Genomic DNA, 21,841 nt, shown 5'->3' with positions numbered 1-21,841 from the left:
CCTCACTGAAGGCGGGGCTTATTCGCCCCTCCTCATCAGCGGCCGGGGCCGGGTTTTTCTTTGTGGCTAAGAAGGACGGGTCTCTAAGGCCCTGTATCGATTACAGCTCTCAACGATATTACCATTAAAAACCGATATCCATTACCTCTCATGTCATCTGTCTTTGATCAGCTCCAACAGGCCAAGATTTTCACCAAACTAGATCTCCGAAATGCTTACCACCTAGTCAGGATCAGGGAGGGGGATGAGTGGAAGACAGGATTCAACACACCTAGTGGACACTATGAATATTTGGTCATGCCATTCGGACTCACCAACGCTCCCGCTGTCTTTCAGGCCATGGTCAATGACATCCTGAGAGACTTCCTAGACCATTTTGTGTACGTTTACTTAGACGACATTCTCATATACTCGCCTGACCTAGAAACCCACAAAAAACAGGTAGCCACTGTCCTAGAACGACTTCTAGAACACAAACTCTATGTTAAAGCAGAAAAGAGCAAGTTTCACGCCAACACCATCTCCTTCCTGGGCTTCATAGTAGCCCCTGGGAGGGTGCAGATGGATCCGGCAAAAGTCAGCGCTGTGGCCAATTGGCCCACGCCTGATAGCCGCAAGAAGGTCCAGCAGTTCCTCGGATTTGCTAACTTTTACAGGCGGTTTATCAGAGGCTTCAGCGCAATAGCAGCCCCACTTCATGCTCTAACCTCCTTGAAGGTGCAGTTTTCCTGGTCCCCAGAAGCAGAGGCTGCCTTCCAAGACCTCAAGACCCTCTTCACCACGGCGCCGATCCTCACTATACCAGACCACCAACGGCAGTTCGTGGTTGAAGTGGATGCCTCCAATGAAGGGATCGGGGCGGTCCTCTCTCAGCGGTCGGAGCAGGATGGAAAGATGCATCCATGTGCCTTCCTGTCATGGCGGCTGTCCCGGGCAGAGCGGAACTAGGATGTCGGTAATCGAGAGCTGCTAGCGGTCAAGGTGGCCCTGGAGGAATGGAGGCACTGGTTGGAGGGGGCTGAACACCCATTTATCGTCTGGACTGATCACAAGAACCTAGAATGAAAATATATATATATATATATATATATATATATATATATATATATATATATATAATGTGTGTGTGTAAAGCCAAGATTAAATTCTCGTCAGGCCAGGTGGGCGCTATTCTTTAACCGTTTTTACAGGCCAGGGTCCCGGAATGTCAAGCCAGACGCCCTGTCACGACTCTACGACCCTGAGCCTTTGTGTATGATTAACCATGATTAACCATTAATTATGATTAACCATGTTTTCAAAGTTCACGGTTTTCCCAAGGACATCATCTCCGACCGGGGGCCCCGGTTCGTGTCGTGCTTCTGGAGGGAATTCTGTCGGCTCATTGGAGCTAAGGCCAGCCTGACTTCAGGTTACCACCCGGAGGCCAACGGCCAGACCGAACGCCTCAATCAACAGCTGGAAACCGGCCTTCGGTGTCTAGTGTCCCAGAACCCCTCAACATGGAGCAAACACCTGGTCTGGGTTGAGTATGCCCACAACTCTTTGCCCACCTCATCCACAGGTTTCTCACCCTTCAAGTGTATTTATGGCTACGAGCCCCCTGTTTTCGCAGACCAGGAACCCGAAGTGTCAGTGCCCTCCGCCCACTCCATGATCCGCCGGTGCCGACGCATCTGGTCAGCCGCCCAACCGGTTCTCATCCGCCAGGGAGATCGGGTCAAAAAGGCGGCAGACTGCAGGAGACGGCCCACCCCCACCTACCGGCCAGGCCAGAGAGTGTGGCTCTCGGCCAAGAACCTCCACCTCAGAGTCCCTTCCAGGAAGCTGGCACCGCGCTTCGTGGGTCCGTTTCCCATCACCAAGATCATTGGTCCTGCAGCTGTTCACCTTCGCCTGCCCCGATCCCTCCGCGTCCACCCCACATTTCATGTAAGTCAGGTAAAGCCAGTCAAGGTGAGCCCCATGGTCCCGACCCCCCCGCCCCCTCCTCCTCCAGAGGTGGTTGACGGAGGCCCCGTCTATGAAGTCAAGAGACTGCTGGCAGTATGCAGCCGGGGTCGGGGCAAACAATACTTGGTGGACTGGGAGGGTTATGGACCGGAGGAGAGACGGTGGGTTCCCTCACGATTCATCTTGGACCACAGTCTCATTGAAGACTTCGACCGTGACCATCCTGGACAGTCTGGACCGTCTGGTACAGGACAACCCAATGGTTGGGTTAAAGATTTAACCCATTATGTGTATAGATATAGATTTTTTTTTTTTTTTTTTTTTTTTTTTTTTTCCTTTGATTTTTGATACTGCATACACCTTCCCTGTGTTTTCTGGTTGTATTCTAATAAAGACACTGAGAAATAATATATGTGTGTGTGTGTGGAGGTAGAAAATTGGCAGTGTTTGGAGTTGAAATGGAAACTGTGGCACTTTGAAAAAAAGTGCTGAGTATAAAGAGTTTGTATATTGATGGGTTAAATTGTTGTACCTTTTCCCATCAACTGTCCCATCCCTTTTGAGAGTTGAATTTTCGAGTGTCCCGAAATGCGTCATGAAAAGTTCACTGTGGAATACAGAAGCTTCGTCATTCTGCTCTCGGTCTTTGAGGTGAGTGTTGTTCCAACGCTCAACTTTTTAACGGCCTAAGTAGAGGTTTGACATTTGACAATGACGTTACGAATGGGTTTGTAACCCGGCTTATTTACAATAAATGACGAACCTCTTCTATTTTTCTAACTCAACTTGCCACCCTCTCATCAACATGCAATTTAAATGTAACTTTTCAGTGTTCTGAACATAGTCCATGCTAGTAAGTAGTTTACCTTTTACTGGCTGTTATATGTAGCCGTTAGCCCGCATTCAGTTAGACAATACAGTCATAACTGTTTAAAGTGGTCAGATGTCCTTCCAGCTCTGTCTCCACCACCAGGAAAATAGATTACGACCACTCCACTTTGTGGTACTTTACAGACCACCTGGCCCCTACTCACAGTTTTGAGATGAATTTGGAAATTCTTTATCATGTCTTGTCACATATAGTGATGACATTCTTTTTATGGGTGACTTTCTGGCACTTATTGATACTTTTGGGTTCACACAGTCTGTACATGAACTTACTCACTATGGTAGCAACACTCTAGACTTGATTCTTTCTGTGGGATAGAGGTGTCTAATCTCTCCTGTCACATCTGTTATCTCTGACCATTTTCTTATCAAATTTGATGCAACTTTAGCCTGTCCCCATAAAATTGTTTCAAATGTATCTTCCACCAGACACATAGGTCCCACAACTTTAACTGTTCTTGGTGAGCAACTACCAGAGGTCCTGGCTCCTTTTACTGCAGCAATAGGTTCTGTTGAAAACTGTACCAGGGATTTAAATACAACCCTGTCCAGTCTCCTCAATTCAGTTGCACCTCTCACCACTAATGTTAGACAGTCAAAGAGATCTACACCCTGGTTCACAGATGCAACACGTGCTCTGAAGCAGGCCTGCCAGAAATTAGAGCGCAAATGGCGTAAATCAAAATCAGAAGCTCTGTATCTCCAGTGGCACCAGGGTGTTCTGGAATATAAGCGTGCACTGTCTACTGCCAGAGCAGCATATTTCTCAAACTTAATCAATAGCAATAAACATAATCCTAGATTTCTTTTTGACACTGTAGCCGCCTCCTAGCTGCTCGCCCTTTACTGCTTGAGTTTCAGAAATTGCAGTAAAATTAATGAGATTAGATTAAAAATCAGTTCATTCTCTCCAGCATCTGCTGCAGAACCAGCTGAGCATCACACTGAGTCCCATAGAGTTTTTGCTCTGATGAATTTTGACACTGTATGTCTTGATTCATTATCTAAGCTTGCACTAGCTTCTAAACCCACCACTTGCTTTCTTGACCCTTTACCAGGTAAACTCTCCAAAGATTTCTGGCCAGTCTTGAGTCCTGCAGTGCTGAATATTGTGAATCTATCATTGACAACTGGCACTGTTCCTTCTAGCTTTAAAACAGCTGTGGTTAAACCTTTACTTAAGAAACCACACCTTGATCCTGGGTCTTTGAGTTACTATTGGCCGGTTTCAAATCTTCCATTCTTCTCTAAAATACTAGAAAAAGTTGTGTCTCAGCAGCTTTCAGCTCACTTAGGTAATAATAATCTTTTCAACCCCTTTTCAGTCTGCCTTTAGGGCCTTTCACTCTACTAAAACAGCACTTGCTAAAGTAGTAAATGATCTTCTACTCTCTCTGGATTCAGATTGCACTTCTCTGCTCCTCTTACTTGATCTTAGTGCAGCCTTTGATACTATAGACCACTGTATACTCATGGACCGACTGGAAAATAGATTTGGCCTGGCCCTCAGCTGGTTAAATTCTTACTTATCTAACAGAACTCAGTGTGTTTCTTGTAATAACACCATATCAGCCTTCTCTGATTTGAAATATGGAGTACCGCAGGGTTCTGTCCTTGGCCTGGATGTCTCAAAACTTCCTGCTTCTTAAGTCAGACAAAACTGAAATGCTGGTTATTGGCCTGGCGTGATATAGACACTAGTTCGACACTAGTTAACTAAATCCCTTGACAACTGTGTGATTTCTCAAAGTACAACAGCCAAGAATCTGGGTTTCACATTTGATCCTGCTTGTTCCTTCGATCAGCACATTAAAGACATTACAAAGACCGCCTTTTTTTTTCGGATTCGGTCTTTAGACTTGATTTTTGTAATGTTTTACTTTTGGGACTACCACGTGCTAGCACTAAAAGTCCACAAATGGTTCAAAATGCTGCAGCTAGAATGCTAACCAAATCGAGATGGTTTGACCACATTACTCCAATTTGAGCCTCCCTTCATTGGCTCAGATCAGACTTTAAAGCGCTCCTACTGACTTGGTAGAACACCTACCCAAGAACATTGGATGGCCAAAGCACAGTCTTGAAACAGCTGAGATGCAATGGTAGAACCATTTGTTTCCATGTATATAGTCCTGTATATATTGTTCTTATGCCTATATTTGTATAATATTGTCTTGTTTATTTGGTGTTTTACTAGTATTCATGCCTTTTTCTATTTTTGCAATCCCTGCTGCTGCTGTAACATTGTACATTTCCTGGCTGTGGGACTAATAAAGGATTATCTTATTTTATCACCAGGAAACTGTATGGGGAGGCTTTGGGAGCAGTCCATCCAAAGTCCACTGTCCCAACTACTGCTGACACAGTTCACAGTTTTGGGTTCCCAGCTGTATCGTGTCAGGCCTCCCCCATATCACTCTGTTCATTTCACCAGCTATTAATTTAATCATCTTTTCATCTTTATTTTTATTTTATTATTTATTCACTGCTAGTAGACAGTAGATTAATACTCCATATGCGTACATTGAGACCCAGTCGTTGTGTGTGTTTCTTTGCAATGGAGAACTGGATTCCTTACATCCAAAGGTACAGCTTTGGGTATTAGACTGATTAGATTCATTGTTAATATTAAAATCAATATTATGACATATTCAGTATGAATATTTTTATGTAAAGGGACAGTGGTGCTCCCCTACAGCGAGTGGTTGTTTGATTTTTGATTTATATTTTATGTGTGTGGGCAGCACGGTGGTGCAGTGGTTAGTGCTGTCACCTCACAGCAAGAGGGTTTTGGGTTTGAGCCCCAGGCTTGAAACAGGCTTTTCTGTGTGGAATTTGCATGTTCTCCCTGTGCCTGTGTGGGATAAGCAGTATAGATAATGGATGGATGGATGGATTTTATGTTTGTTCCAATATCCAAGAGATATCTATGATGTATGGCAATGTCATGCAAGAAATAATATGCTTTCTGCTGCATCAAGATAGCAATTCTCCAACAATGTGCCTGACCACATGTCATTTTAAGACTAACACACCCATGGCCTTTGGGATGAATGCAAGTGCACTTGCTATTTAAATAACTCGGGCACTGGACAGGAAAATGACAACTGCGCTAGTGAGAAACTAGAAAAGACACTTGCATCACATTTGGCACCAGGTGTAAGATAGGGTGCTTAGTATTAAGGTTTGTACCACAGCAGCTTTAGGTCATAATATTTTTTAAACATTGACATCAGTTTGACCCAGTCTTTACTGCAATATCTCTTCTATCTTTGACACACGTAATACCTTTTGGGTTAGAAAATGACATGATTAATTATTGCAAGTTTTGCTGCCTTGTATCAGAAACTTTTATTGTCTTACTATTGTCAGATAGTCAAACTTGAAAGCTATTTGTTGTTGAAAGCTGTTTCTTGTGCATCCCAGTTCTACAGTTACTGGGATGGCACACAGTCTCTTCTTGAAAGCCTTCCAGACCTGTAAAATCCAACTGTAAATGATCACTTATTTTACTTTTCTCCTCCTCCTGTTTCCGCACTGATTTTGGGGGGAGGATCTGTGTAATGCCTAAATGATATGATTCCTATCCATTTATCCTTCATCCTGAAGTTGACATAACAGTTATGGTTATTATGTTATCATTCAGTGTATGGTTGTATTCAGTGTTTACTGGTTTGCTTAGTTTGGTTTTACATTACCTAACAACAAAATATGTTATCAGTGAAGTTTGCTTAACATTAATACGCCTCTGTACTCCCAAGTATGCACTTGTTCAACACATCATGTCTATGTTGCCATGCATAGTTGTAACTATTGTTATTGATGGTATTGATATGATATTATTATTATTTGCATGTTATCTTTAGATGAGCATTAAATGTAAGAGCCACAAGGCCATAGGAGAAGCTCAGGGCATTTTCCAGCTCTGGGGTTTGGCAGCTGTGGCTCAGGAGGTAGAGCAGTCGCCCACCAATCAGAAGGTCTGTGGTTCGATTCCTGGCTCCTGCCGAAGTATCCTTGGGCAAGATACTGAACCCCAAATTGCCTCCGATGTGTGACATCAGTGTGCAAATGTGTGTGTATGTATTAGAAAGCACTCTTCTATAGAACAAGTGCTGTGTGAATGGGGTGAATGTGATCTGTAGTGTGAAGCTCTTTGAGTTGTTGAAAAGACTAGAAAAGCGTTATATAAGTACAGTCCATTTACCGTTTACTTCTGGGGGAGGCAATAAACCAGCCCCAAGGTAATGGAAGTGGCATGACCACTATAAGGATGTGAAGAATAGCAGAATATGTACCTGGTACATATTATGATCATTATTACGCTGGTCATTTGATTAAAAATGAACAAGACAATGGTGAAAGAAAGTTTTCATTGTTCTAACTTATGTGAGACTATTTCCTTCCTATTCCCAAAGAAAACCATACACTGAGTTGCTCATAACATGATACTATATAGAACGCTCTGTGTGTGTTCTTGTTCAAAGGAGAGCTGCTTGGTGTTGACTACCTACTGACTTTGAACAGTCCCAGAAGGTGAACCCTGACTCGTTGGAGACAGAGAACATGCTTGGCAGAGTATCTGGTGGAGCTGAGGAACCAGCCCTCTCTAGCCCTCAGGTCAAGAACTTTATTGTTTTGCTACTTTCCCTCTGTGCCTTGGCATATAACATTTTCATAGAGCAACACTGGGTCATGCTCTGTGACAGAACGTGCTGGACTACAACAAACAGACCACATTGCTGCTACCTATAGGAACTACAGAAAAATCAGGTAGTGCACTATTATCAGTGGGACAGTTATGCAGCAAACCACCCTGCAGCTGGTGGACATGAGCCACACCACCTCCTTGTACTGGCACAACAACAGATGAGGGTGAAGAGGCAGGACAACTGATGCAGTGTGATGTGATTAAACATCAGATTACATGGGATTAGCTATAAATGCCTAATATGTTTGTATTCACTTCTGTGGCATTTCTTTTTATTGTATATAGTTTCTGTTGAATAAATGTATTGAGGGAGACACTTATTATAATGGCTGATTGAAAATAAAATAAGTAGGATAAGTAAGAAAATTTTTAAAATATTTTTGAACCTTAGTAGACTTTGTGGTAGACAGTGCCTGGTCACAAGAGGGTAATAGCACAAGTCTGAAGGGCAGAAAGTTAGTTTAGCACTGTCTTCATCTGTGACTGACTATCTGCCATTGTACATAATACTGTATATGATATTAATATGTATTAAAATACATAATTTGAAGTTAAATTTATGCACAAAAGCACTGCCATAATTACAAGGTGTCACAATTTTACAATCTAAACCGGCCGACAGTACCCTTTCGTGGTGCTGGAGGGGTGGGGTGGGGGGTGGTGTGCTGCTTTGTGCTGCTAATCTAGCAGTAATTTGAAGAGAGTGATGGTAGTTGACAGGCCAGCCTTACTGCTATCATCAGTCCTCAAACCCTTCATAGACTCAGATCCCCCAGGGGTCTGAGTCCCAGGGATATTGCTGAAAAAAGTTGAATGACTCAGTTTCACTTTTATTTGTGAATTTAAGAAAGGAACCATAGTAGTAAAAGATTTCATGTCAGAATGTACTGACAGATAACAAATTAAAGGAAAAATCAACATAAAGTGACTTTAGAAAGGTGTTAGGCTACTATGTGTGACTGTAACATCTTCAGTGCTCCTTGGCTACAAGTCTTTAAACGCTCTTCCAAAAGATATTCCCTAATTTGGTGTCTTGATGATGGTGGCAGAGAACGCTGTCCAACATGTCCTGATTTTTTAAAATATCCCTGACATCCATGCCCTCAAAGGACGTGCCAAAATTTTCACTATACTGTACTAAAGATACTACAAAAGGCAACGGTGGGCGACTATTTTGCATTATCCACAACGGGAAAAAAAAAAATCTGAATACATGGGTTCTGCATATGTTGGCTGTCAAAACAACAGTTTTCATCAAATCATACAGTTACCAAATGTTAACACAACGGTGGCTAGCGTTAGTTCCTGAATTTTTAGCTTGTTTTATGTGGATAACGCTAAGCTAAACTAACTGTTTATATATTGTAACTGGGTGACATGTTGAGATTATGCTATAATGTTATTGTTGTGTTCAGTTAAGGTAAAAAGGACTGTTATTACAGTTACTGAGTTTTCCAGGGGTCAGTGAATGTGTGATTATGCCTGGAGGCTGTGAAGCCTGTCAGTCAGTGCAGCCACCTATGACAATGATTGGTGTGAGATAGCGTACCTGTGATTGGCAGAGTCCAGTAGGGACTATTGTTATTGTTGCTGCTAGTTTTTGCTGGGAGTTAGTTGAGAGGGAGTTGTATAGGGTGTCAACTCGGCAAATAATGGTGCTGGCGAAACCCGCTACACCTACAATATATGCTACGCTACAATATATGTTAGTGGGCTTGGTGTTACTTACCATTTTTGTATAGAGTTTAGCAAGGGCATGGGTCTGCATTTACTGAGTATGACGCCTAGGTTAGTTATTTGTCGTCCGGTAGAAGATAAAATAATGGTGTCAAGGTTTTTTTATCATTAAGCCTGTGACTAAAAGAGGAGTGCAATATATTATATTTTATGTAAATAGAGACATTGTTGGTGCAGCAATTATGCTGTAAGTAGACAACTTCCTTTCTCTCTCTCTTCACCTTCCAGTAAGCCTGGAAGGTGAAACACAATTTTCCAATTCCAGTGTTATTACTAATAATTTTTCTTATATATTTGTACTTATTTTTACTTATATATTATATATTTTACTTATATATTACTAATATTTTTTATTATTATTTTTTCCTCCAAATAATTTGCCATGGAGGGTCTGTCCAGGGCAAGTTGAGTGTGATGACAAGGTTAATGGGTCCCGTGATGTGTGCTACCTGTGATTTTCTGTATGTATCAAATATATCAAAATATGCAAAAATAGTGCACTCTGAATATTAGTGCAGAGTTCTCTCTTCAACTTACTGACAAATATCATGTAGCAGAGTTATTCAGTGAAATCTTCACTGGTCCACTGGGATTTAACATCTATGGGTCAACTCAGAGGTCGTTTTGTCTGTGGCTTCAAACCACTGACTGTAGCTTCAGCAAACAGGAAGAGAAAAACAAAACTGTTACCATAATGCTTTGTTTATATTTTAATATTTGATGAACTAACACTCAGACTGTCATCTCTTTTTCTGTCTTGTCACAGATGGTGCTGAGTCATCATGGAAATCCATTGAGAAACGTGTCATTTGTTCTTACACACTGCTGTTAATTGTTTTTTTAGTTGACCTCAGGGTGGCTGTGAAGTCACTAGTTTGGTGTGAGTGCCATCTTTGGGCCAAGTTTGACTAACTCAGTTCTTCTAACTCAGTCTTAAGCACTGAAGCCAGAATGGCTCAACTGGGAAGGTTTACATCTGTAGTTCAAAAATCTGTTAGTGGTTTTCAGATGTGTGAGATTTGTAAGTTAAGTTGAACACAAATTTACTATAATCTCCTTTATAGATGGTTATGGTAACCAATGAAAACTTATACAACAGAAAAATGATACAAAACAAAGATGACAGTTCAGATTTTTTGGGGAATAAAATACAGTCTAATCACATTTTTAAAAAAATCTAGATTTGTATTTCTTTTCAAATGAAATTGTATCCTTTAGCCCAGCCGAATTTAGGCACTTTGAAGTTCGGTGGATACTAATTGGGATCTGGTTTTGAGAGATAATATGAACTAAATTCGAATTAGGGTGGGGCTGTGTGTCCAGTGTAATGTGGTGTGAAATCAGTGATTAACCATTTGCTATTATTATTTTGTTAATTAATAATCACTGTATTATAACATTCTTTCAATAGATTCAGACCACTTCTACTAATCTTTATTATCACAATTGTTTATTAATTTGTTACTGTTTGCCTGTTTTTTGCTCGGATTAGTGTCAAATTGATGGGGTGCCTGAAAAATAACAAAAGTGGTGACTGTGGTGTTATTGATTGAAAGGCTGAAACAGAGGAAGACAGGACGTGTCTAACCTTTCTATGGGAACATCGACAAGGGCAAAAACAGACATGTACATGGACAAAGACAAAAACATAGACACAGACATCAACAAGGACAAAAACATATACATCGATAAAGACAAAAACAGACACATACATCGACAAAGACAAAAACAAATAGTATGCAGTATGCATAGACAGACACTGTGCACAAAGTCATATTTTTGGCACAAATGGAACTCCATACATGCAGAGCTTCAGGCTCTGCCTGAGTCAGTGCAGCAGCTGACAGTGACTGATCAAACACATTTGCGTTTACTCTGTGGTAATTGATTAGAGCAAGTCAGGAAACTGAATTTTCTGAGTTTTTCTGAGTTAGAATGTAAGAGGCAAACAGCAGGCCTATATTCAGTTAAATGGGGTGCAGTACAGCTCAATTTCTTATTTCATTGAATTCTTTATAAAATATTCTGTGTTTTATGTAACACTTGGGTGTGCTGTGCTGAGCAGTGTTACAAGCAAGCACTGGCAGACAACCATGTCACGAAATTCCAGCCGCCACACCTAAACCTCAATAACCCACACATTATGCATCGCCATATCCTTCAAGTTCCCAAGACATGTATAGGATATGATCTATCATACATATTATGTTGTAGAAAGCCCTGTGTAGACAGGGAGACAAGGAAGAAAATCATGATTCACATTTTAGTGAGAACACAATTCAACAACACCACAAACCTGTTAAATCAATACCTCTCCAAAACAGTTTGAACACAACTGAACATTATTACCTTGATAAAGCAGGACTGTTTTGAAGTGCTTCAGAAGATAGTGATGGAACTGGATGGCAACATGCTCACAAAGAAAGCTCAAGCTCTGAAAAACAGACAGTATGAGTGAGCTGTTAACCTGGGCCACTGTGGCTCCATGTCATTTAGACTGGACATTGAAGCCATTTCAACAACACAACTGCTACAGAAAGGTCTATTTATGGGCCCTACTGTAGGATTTGGGTGGGTAGATTTTTGCTGTTGTTGCACGTTCTGTACAATTATAGTTGTTTACTATACATTATTATCTTGATAATATGGTTAACAAGTGTCCTTCCTTCCTTGTGATGGAAATGGTAAATGGACTGCACTTACATAGCGCTTTTGTAGTCATATTGACCACTCAAAGCGCTTCACTCTACAGATCACATTCACACAGACATTCTTACAGCACTACTTGCTCTATATATACAAAGTGCCCTCTAACACACACAATCATGTTTGTTTAACATGAGGTAATTGAATATAGTTCAAATCAAGTCAACTTTATTTGTCAGTTCTGCCATATGTGCAAGACATATAGGGAATTGAAATTGTGTTTCTCTCATCGACAGTCTAGTAATAAATATACAAAAATAGCAAACATTTACATTATTATACACAATATAGAATATGAAATATAAAAAGTATAAAAACGACAATATCACAAAATAGTGCAATATGTGTGATCAATGTATTGTGCAAACTTGAGTCCAAATAAATAAAAGTGACTTTTAAAGTGGTTGGTTCCAGTAAACAAATTGTGCAGATCACCTTAATGGTGATATTAGTTCAGAGTTTGTGGGACATGAGACCAGGGGGAGATGTAATCCAGAGTTTGTGGGGGTAGTGGACCAGGGGGAGGTGTAGTCCAGAGTTTGTGGGGGCAGGGGACCAGGGGGACCTGTAGTCCAGAGTTTATGGTTCACGGGACCAGGGAGAGACCAGAGAGAGAGTTTGTGGGGGCAGGAGGCAGAAAGGGAAGGGGAGGAAGAGATGAGAGAGAGTTTAGCATTCTGACAGCTTGATGGATGAAGCTGTCTCTCAGTCTACAGTCTACCTTGCTCGGAGACTACTCCCAGATGGCAGGAGACTGAAGAGAAGGTATGAGGGGTGGGTGGAGTCGCCTGCAACGCAGACTGCTCTGCGGGCCATTCAAGTGTTATATGTGTCCTAAAGGGGAGGGGGGCACCAATGATCCTCTCAGCTGTTCTAACTATGCTCTGCAGGGTTTCGGATGTGGTGCACTTTCCGTACCGTACCACACAGCTGGTGAGGATGCTCTCAGTGGTGTCGCAATAGAAGGTCTCCATGATGGGGACTGGGGCTTTGGTTCTCCTCGGTTTGCTGAAGAAATGGAGGCACTGCTGGGCTTTCTTGGCCAGTGATGCAGCGTTGGTGCTCCAGGTGAGGTTCTCTGTGATGTGAACACCCAGTAACTTGGCGCTGCTCATTCTCTCCACAGCAGCCCCGTTGATGGTCAGTGGAGGATGCTGGGTGTAGGCTCTCCTGAAGCTGACCTCAATCTCCTTTGTCTTCTCCACATTAAGAGTGAGGTTGTGGTCACTGCACCACGTGGCCAGTTGGTTTACCTTGTTCCTGTAATTTGACTCATCACTGTTGTTGATGAAACTCACCACAATTGTGTCATCCGCAAACTTAATGAAGAGGTTGGTGTTGTATATTGGTGTGTCATGGGTCAGCAAGGTGAAGAGCAGGGGGCTAAGAACACCTTCCTTGGGGGGCCCCCATGTTCTGTGTGATGGTTCTGGATGTGTTGCTGCTGACCTGAACTGTCTGTGGTCTCCTGGTCAGGAAGTCCAGCAGCCAGTTGCACAGCAAGGTGTTAACCCCTAGTCTGTCTAGTTTTTGGACCAGCTGCTGGGGGATGATTGTGTTAGATGCTGGGCTAAAATCTATGAATAGCATCCTCATTTGGTGTCCAGGTGGGTAAGTGCTGAGTGGAGGGTGGTGGAGATTGCATCATCGGTGGACCGGTTAGCCTGATATGCAAACTGGAGGGGGTCCAGAGATGGAGGGAGGATGGATCTGATGTGCTGCATGACTAACCGTTTGAAGCACATGATGATGGGGGTTAGTGCTACTGGACAGTAGTCATTGAAGCAAGTTGGTGAAGCCTTCTTTGGAATCGGGATGATGGTGGTGCTTTTGAAGCATATGGAGACAACTGCTTGGCTCAGGGAGGTGTTAAAGATGTCTGTGAGGACCTCAGTGAGCTCTTCTACACATTCCTTCAGCACGCGACCAGGTATGTTGTCAGGGTCTCCAGCTTTGCGAGCATTAATCCTGGAGAGGGATTTCTTCATGCTGGCGGTAGACAGGGACAGTACCTGGTCATCTGAAGGTGGCAGTGTTTTCTGTGCAGTTGTGGGCTTCAAAACATGCAGAAGAAGTCCTTCAGGTTGTTCAGCAGAGTAATGTCACCATCACAGGTCAGGGTTGATAGTCTGTCTAGTTAAAGAAAATCTAAAGATTAACATAAAAAAGTCCTGTTTCTTTAACAAATAAAAATTTGGTACATGTAAGGTAAATAAATAGTTTTGAGAAAACATAACTTTAATATGTGCAAATGATGTGCATATTATTTTCATGTAAATGCAACAGACTTTTTTTCCCACGAAGGACCAGATGGCTTGCATCAGTGGCCACAGTAGCCCTTTCTCCGCAGTACCCTCCACGGTCATAAGCCCTCTCCAAGTTCACAAAACACATGTAGACCATGACCACCTCTGCACTTCTGCAAAGGTAAAAAGCTGGTCCAACATTCCACAGTCAGGACGGAATCTGCATTGTTCCTCCTGAATCTGAGGTTCAGCAGTTGGTTGGAGCCAATGTGCAGGCACCTGGTGCCTCTCACCCTGGTCAAAAAAGGAGAGTCCATCCCCTGCCCTGGAGTCTGTGCTGTGCTATGCAAAGGGGTCAGCCCAACTATATATGGTTGGTACTGCTCTACCTCCTGCACCAGGTCATATTCCTCCACCATCAGAAAGGTGACATTCCCCTTTCCCCGAGCCAGGCTGCAATGCCATGCGTTAGTTTGCCTGGGTTCCCACCCTTGGCTGCCACCTGGCCTGCAAACCACATGACCCCTTTGCCCATTCCTGCAGGTGGTGGGCCCACAGGGTGGCTGCTCCATGTAAGTTCTTCGGGCTGAGCCCGACCAGGCCCCTTGGCTACAGGCCCTGCCACCACATGCTTGCCGGTGATCTCCCCTCCCAGGTCTGGACCAGGAAGGTACCCTGGTTCACTGAGGTTCTCAGTCGCCAATTTTGCCCTTTCATGCTTTTAGCCTGGTCCCTCCCTTGGGACCAATATGTCTTGGGAGACCCTATCAGGAGCTCCCAGGATCACTAGGACACACAAACCCCTCCACCGTGTTGAGGTGTTGATACTCAGAGGGAATAAATAATACTAATAATAATTATTATTATAATTATATAATAATAACAAATAATTGTATAATAATAATTATTATTATTATCATTGTGGAGGCCAGGTCTTCTGGCGCAGCACTCCATCACTCTCCTTCTTGGTCAAATAGCCCTAAAATAGCCTGGAGCTGTGTTTGGGGTCGCTGTCCTGGTGAAAACCAAATGATTAAGTGAGTGCAAGCCAATTTTGAATAAATCACCAACAGTATCACCAGCAAAGCACCCCCCATCATACCTCCTCCTCCATGCTTCATGGTGGGAACCACACATGTAGAAACCATCTGCTCATCTTTTCTGCATCTCACAAAGACATGACATGAGGTGGAACCAAAAATCTCAAATTTGGACTCATCAGACCAAAGTACAGATTTCCACTGGTCTAATGTCCATTCTAAGCAATTCTCTTCTTGTTGTTCTTCCTTCATGTCTATGTAAAGCAGTAATACTAATGGCATTCTGAGTTAGTCACACCACAGAAAAATGTGCTATTAACCACCCAGCTAAATTTGAAAGGTTAAAAAATTTGGCAAATGTACAAGGAGCTCTCTCTGCTCACGAAACGTGCTGAAACTATGCCCACTCGAATGGTGCAGCACAGTCACAGTTTGCATCCTGTTAGCTCTCTGCTAATATCCTGCTAGCAACCTGTTAGCACCACAACCTGAAAAATGGATACTAGCAGCCTTGCAGTTGTACAGACATTCATGTTTGAGCCACCAGAGCCAGAGTCAAGTTCAGAGCCTGAGGACAATTTGTTATTGATTTGGAATGTGTAGATATTACAGTTTTAGGGTAACAAAGTATAATGATGTCACACTAATAATAAACTAACTTTGTGATAACAAGCGTGTTGTTATGGCAACAAGTGTGTTACAGCCTTACTCTATCCAGTTTGAGAGATTATATATGTTAGACACACACACAGACAATGAGCAATGTCAGTGGGATGGGGGGAGGGGGGTGACGGATGGTGTGATCAGATAGTGACTTACCTTGACCATGGAGTTCAGCTTGAATATTTTTGGATGTTTTCCTTGGCTCTTTGTCTACCACCTGCACTATCTTTGATCAACCTGGGGTTGCATTTCTACTTGCAGCCACATCCTGGGAGACTGACTACAGACTCATGGACCTTATACTTTTTAATAATATTTGCAACTGTAGTCACAGAAACATTAAGCTGCTGAGATAGTCTTATAGCCTTTACCTTTAAGATGGTTATCTACAATTTTCTCCTTTCTTCTTCCTCCTCCTCTCTGCTTTTCTTTCTCTGGTCCATGGTCAGTGTGGTGCACACAATGATACCAAACTACACAGTGGAATGTTTTCTCTCTTTAAATAGGCTAATTAGCTGATAAAAAGATTGAAGACACCTGTGACACTAGGTATGCTAGTTTTAGAATATCTTGGTAAAATAAACAATAAATCATTCCTTTTTATAATTTTAACAGTTTTCTCCAACACATACTATGGGCAGCAGGTATATATAAGACTATTGCTTACTGATTATTACTGACAGCGTTTTAATTGTGTTTAAATGTGGCAAGTTTAAGATGACCCAGCTTGTCCCGTATACAAGACAGACTACATCCTGTTTTTTGTTCCTGTCTTAAGATGTCTTGAAGGGTCCATTTGTTGTTAGTTCCATTATTAAGAATATTAGAATGTTTTCATTATCATTGTTAATAGTTTTAGGCCTGTGTTGTATTGAATTGTGTTTAATATTTAGTATTTAAAAAACTAAGAATGTTTTTTGTCAGTAGTTTTCAATCATTTATTCTTTCATATTGATAATCAATTGTGTAGCCTCAGCTGTCACTTTTAATTATTTGGACTTTGAAAATTAGATTTCTTATCTTATTTTGAAAGTCCTTATTGGCATTTTTTTTTATTATTATTACCATTTCATGACACAGCATCTAAGTCCTCAGTAGTGTCACACACTAGACAGGGATTGTTTGCTGGGTGGCAAATCATATGGTAATCATTTACTCTAATCCTATGGTTTATAGTCTAGCACGTTATCTCAAAGACAGCATTGTGTGGCATAAGGTCTATTAGTGTATTCATGGTGGATTATAACTCTGTGGTACACTAGAGTACCCCAGTACCCTAGAGACTGCCATCTGTGGTGTATTTGTGCATCATAGGGCCTGTGATACATTTACCGTTTTGTTACTGCATACACAACAGGAACACGACAGAGACATTTTCCAGTATCCTATGTATATTTTGGGCGGGTTCTACGGTCTGATTGGGCAGCTATTTGTCACTCAAATCTGGCGACACTGAGTGGATAATGGCGGGGTGCTCAGACCGTTAGGGAGGGAGGAGTTGGGTGTTGCCTCGGTCTCCGAGCTGAAGTCAGGTTTCCCAGTTGAGATCCAGCCTCGTTGCGCGTCGTGAAACCAGGACTGCTGTTGCTAACGTCTTGTGAACTCTGTGCCGAGTATCCGACGGACCATGGGAGTCGAAGGCTGCACCAAATGCATCAAATACATGCTTTTCTTCTTCAACTTCATCTTCTGGGTAGGCACCCTTATATATATATATTTTTTTTTTTACACATTGCGTTTGTTCATGTCGATGCGCAGCGCCGCCTCCTCTTTGTCGTTAGCGGTTTAGGTTTGTCTAGGCTGCCTAACCCTTGATGAATGAACGATGCTGGCAAAGTCAACATCAACGTTACGTTTGAAAGACTTAGTGCTGTTAGCGTTTTATCCACCAATTAACCGTGTTTCGGCTTTTACATCAGAAGTTCAGACTAGAGCGAATCAAGGAAACTAAATAAAGTGCTACAAAGGCATGCATTAACTACACACGCACAACTACAATACAACAACCAAAATATAACATGCCAGAGTAGCGTCACCTCCGGTTTTAGGTTAGCATAATATGAAACGGAGAAAACAGCGTCTGTAGCTTCACAATGCCAAGTCCATTCTCCGTAGTTTTAATTTGTTGTGACATAAAACACGCTGTGTTCAACAGATTTTAGTCAAATTTTCAGTCAGTGTCAGAGAATGAGATTCAATATGGGCTGAAAAGTGGGCAAATGTGTTAGTTTGTTGACTGTTTGAAGATTTGGAGAGTGGTTTTCTTTGGAATAAACCCTCCACCTAGTGTGTGTGTGTGTGTGTGTGTGCGCGCGCGTGGTGGTTTTCATTTGGTGAGTCAGGGCCTTGTACTGGGTGTTCATGGATCATGGAAACATTTGTGGGTGTTTAGTTTTCACTCTTTCTTATGTAAGAGCAGCAGCTTAGTTTGTCCTCAGACAGCTCCTTGACTGATCTCCATTTACTTTGGTACTTTATTTTTTTCAGCAGTCATATGGAGCTACAACAGTGACATTAAAATTTTGACATTGAAAATAAGATATGGCATTGAAAACAAAAGCTGAACTGCAAAAGAAATGGAAAAAATAAAATGCTGACATTGAAATATTCATATTGGAAAAAGTTGCACTGGCACTGAAATGAGTATTGGCACTGAAAAAAGAAGTTTCACTGAAAAATAACACAGGCATCAAAATATTAGTGTTACAATTCTATATTCCAGCCTCCCCCCAAGCCCCTCCCCTCCACACCAAAACAGTGGCAGAATGTTGCAACTGTCAATCAGTGACATTAAAGTTTACATTGTAAAAAAAAAAAGATGCTTTAAGAGTATACAGTATACATCTGCAGTTTGACATTGCAAAGCATCATGTGAAAAAATTAAAGAAGAATATAAGATTGTAAAACTTAGATTTTTGATGACTGTTTTATTTCTCAGTGAAACCTTTTTCAGTTCCAGTAGTTGTTTCAGTACCAATACAACTTTTTCCAATGCAAATATTTCAATTCCAATGTTTTCTTTTTCAGTTCAGGTTTTGTTTTTAATGCCAAATTTTATTTTCAGTGTTCCTGTTGTAGCTTCATACAGTCATAGCTTAAATTGGAAAGTGCCACTCTATTTTCTTATATTTTGTAATGTATTGGTATTTTGGCTGTGTAAAGCACTTTGATTGACTGATTGAACTCCTGTCAGGAGACTAGTGCAAAACAGAGAAGAAAACTTGTGCTGTGTGCTGTTTTTCTTGAGACTTTAAATATGTTTGAGAAACCTTTGTTGGACTAACAGATCAATGGATTTAAAGGCTTACAGATGCTAAAACACTGTACAAAGGTCTATAATAGTCTGACACAGGATTCTTCAGCTCTAGAGAGTTATTACAGCACCAGTTAGACTCCATACCTTATACATATGGTACGTGGTCCTCCATAGATCAATGGTTGGGGCCATAGCAGCCCTAAATATATTCACTCATTAATTTATCTATACTGCTTATCTGTTAAGGGTCGTGGGAAGGCTGGATTCTATCCCAGCTGTCATTGGGTGAGAGGCAGGTTACACCCTGTACAGATCGCCAGTCCATTGCAGGGCCAACACATATAGACAAACACTCATATTCACTCCTTCGGACAATTTAGAGTCACCAGATAACCTAACATGCACACCAGTTAACCTAACTTGCAATGTGATGGTGGGAAGAAGCCGGTGTACCCTGATAGAATCCACAAGCACACAGAAAAGCCCCAGGCTTGAACCGGGGCTCGAACCTTGAACCTCCTTGCTTCACTGTGCCGCCCTGTCCTAAATATATGCTAAGACAAATTTCAAATTTTTCCAGTTGTGATTCAGATAGAAGATACCTTCCTTATGCTTGTGAATAACAACACACATTATATCCAAGTTCAATTCGATATCACGATGACATGACAATGCGTTACATCTCCCAATTTTCTATATTGCATATGGCTACTTTTTCATCAGTGAATAAAAACAGTCAGATAAATATGAACTTCCTTTTTTATTATTTAGAAAAGTGCTTTAGAAATCAATGTTAACATTATAAACCAAAATAAATAAATTGTACAAGTCTAGTCTACCAATATTTGTGTGCAAAATTGTTCCATCCTCAAAAACAAACATAATAGCATACTACTGCAGGAGGTAATTTTGAACTTTGCAAAAAGCAGTGATGCAAACCTGAGGTTCCCATACCAGATACACTCGTCTCCTTGTCGTGCCTTGAAATCCTGTCCATGAACATCACAAACCACATCAGAGACGAGGGACAAACTTGGCAAGTCCAAGGTTTCAGACACATTGGAAACGTGTCTGTGCCGAAGATGTGGACACAGCTCACACTTTGGTTGTACAAGGCCCTAGTGGCAGTACACGCCACAAGGTTGCTCGGGGGACATGATCATAGGCCTTCTTCAAGTTCACAAAACACATGTAGACTCAATGGTCATACTCCCATGACCCCCTCAGCACACCTGCGAGGGTAAAGAACTGGTCCACTGTTCCACGGCCAGGTCCATCCTGGATCTGCATTGTTCCTCCTGAATCTGTGGTTTGACAATCAGTCGGAGCCTGATGTGGGTGGGAGGAGGTTGTGGTGGTGTTGAACCTGGCACAGGCTCAATCCAAAATGTGTTCAAAAGTCCCCTGATGCCAAAATGTCTGTGCTTAGAACTTTTCAACTAGGTGAAAAAGCTTTGCTGCTCTTCTGCCACCTGGATTCAGCCTATAAGCCCAGTTGTCTGGTTCATATATGGATAAATGAAAAATCACTGACACAGATTATGCAGTTAACTCTTTTGACAGAAAAACAAAGAGAGTGATGTCTCACTGCCATCTCCTGCTGTGCTCGTGGTGTTCATGTGTGGTCATGTCAGGACTGTATCAGCTCTTCAGTGTCAACTCTCCTTGTGTGTTAGTTCCAACTAAACAAAGCTAAATTTGTAATAGTTGAGAGAACAGTCGTTCGTCTTTATTAAGTCATCTTGTACTTAAATTTATTTTAAAAACCTGTGCTATGTGTTTATGTATTTAATTAGACACTCCCAGCTACCGATCAAGAGATAGTTTGTATTTATAACTTGGTTTATTAAATAAATGAAGTCAAAACATGCAGTCAATGCTACTTCACCATTGTAACTATTGTTTGTAATTGTTGATATGAATATATTATCCTTTATATGTCCTTGTCATGCTGTTTGTTAAATGCAGAGTGGACAGAATGCTTCAGTAGTTGCATTTTCTCTCTAGCTAAGTAGTTCACTCAATTTCAGAATGGGATTCTTCAATTAAAGTTTGAGTTATCATATCAGTAATATTAAGGGCCTTTGCTACTTGCATCAAGTAGCTCATGAAAAATAAGGTATGTCAGCTTAAGTAGGCCACAGCTGTTTCTTCAATTTGTCATATGTTCGCAACATTCAAGCGATTAAGTGTTGGGTTTAATTGGCATCAGCAGCACCAAATATTAAGGGACTTGGTTCAGGACCAGGGCAAAAAAATCTTGATCAGGGCATCCCTAGGAAATACTGTACTGTGTTTAAAAGGCATTTCAAGCTACACTCCATTTGTGTACACAATGGTTTGGCCCTATTTTGGAAAACTCTGCTGTCAAGGAATGAAATCATAGAAGGGCTGAGCAGTGTGGCCTAAAATTTATCACAGTGTAATTTGAAGCACGGGTGGTAACTATCTGTATTTTTAAACTACTACAACCACTGTTGTTTGATGATAGTCATATTAATATCACACAGGCAAACTGCATAATGGCACTTACGGAAAACACTGTGGATTTATAGTACCTAAATGCTCATGTGGACAGCAAATGACAGGAACAAATAGCGAATAGCTTTGGTGACTTCAGATGATATGCAGCTACAACTCT

At 41.6% G+C, this 21,841-nt stretch overlaps 1 protein-coding gene across 2 annotated transcripts in view; it reads left to right on the top strand.

Moving 5' to 3' along the window:
* Positions 1 to 17,420: 17,420 nt before the first annotated feature.
* LOC108880522 (CD81 antigen) overlaps positions 17,421 to 21,841 on the top strand; it is a 34,107-nt gene continuing 29,686 nt past the window's right edge. The window contains exon 1 of one of the 2 annotated variants that reach the window (XM_051069429.1): positions 17,421 to 17,637. In XM_051069429.1, coding sequence (XP_050925386.1) covers positions 17,572 to 17,637 — 66 coding nt within the window. In that variant the 5' untranslated portion in view covers positions 17,421 to 17,571. The remainder of the gene's footprint in view (positions 17,638 to 21,841) is intronic. The other variant, XM_018672079.2, reaches the window with a different exon arrangement.

The sequence above is a fragment of the Lates calcarifer genome, unplaced genomic scaffold, assembly GCF_001640805.2.
Source record: "Lates calcarifer isolate ASB-BC8 unplaced genomic scaffold, TLL_Latcal_v3 _unitig_950_quiver_259, whole genome shotgun sequence".
Taxonomy (NCBI): Eukaryota; Metazoa; Chordata; class Actinopteri; family Centropomidae; genus Lates; species Lates calcarifer.
Note: the sequence above shows the minus strand (reverse complement) of the source record. Positions and strands in the feature narration are given on the sequence as shown.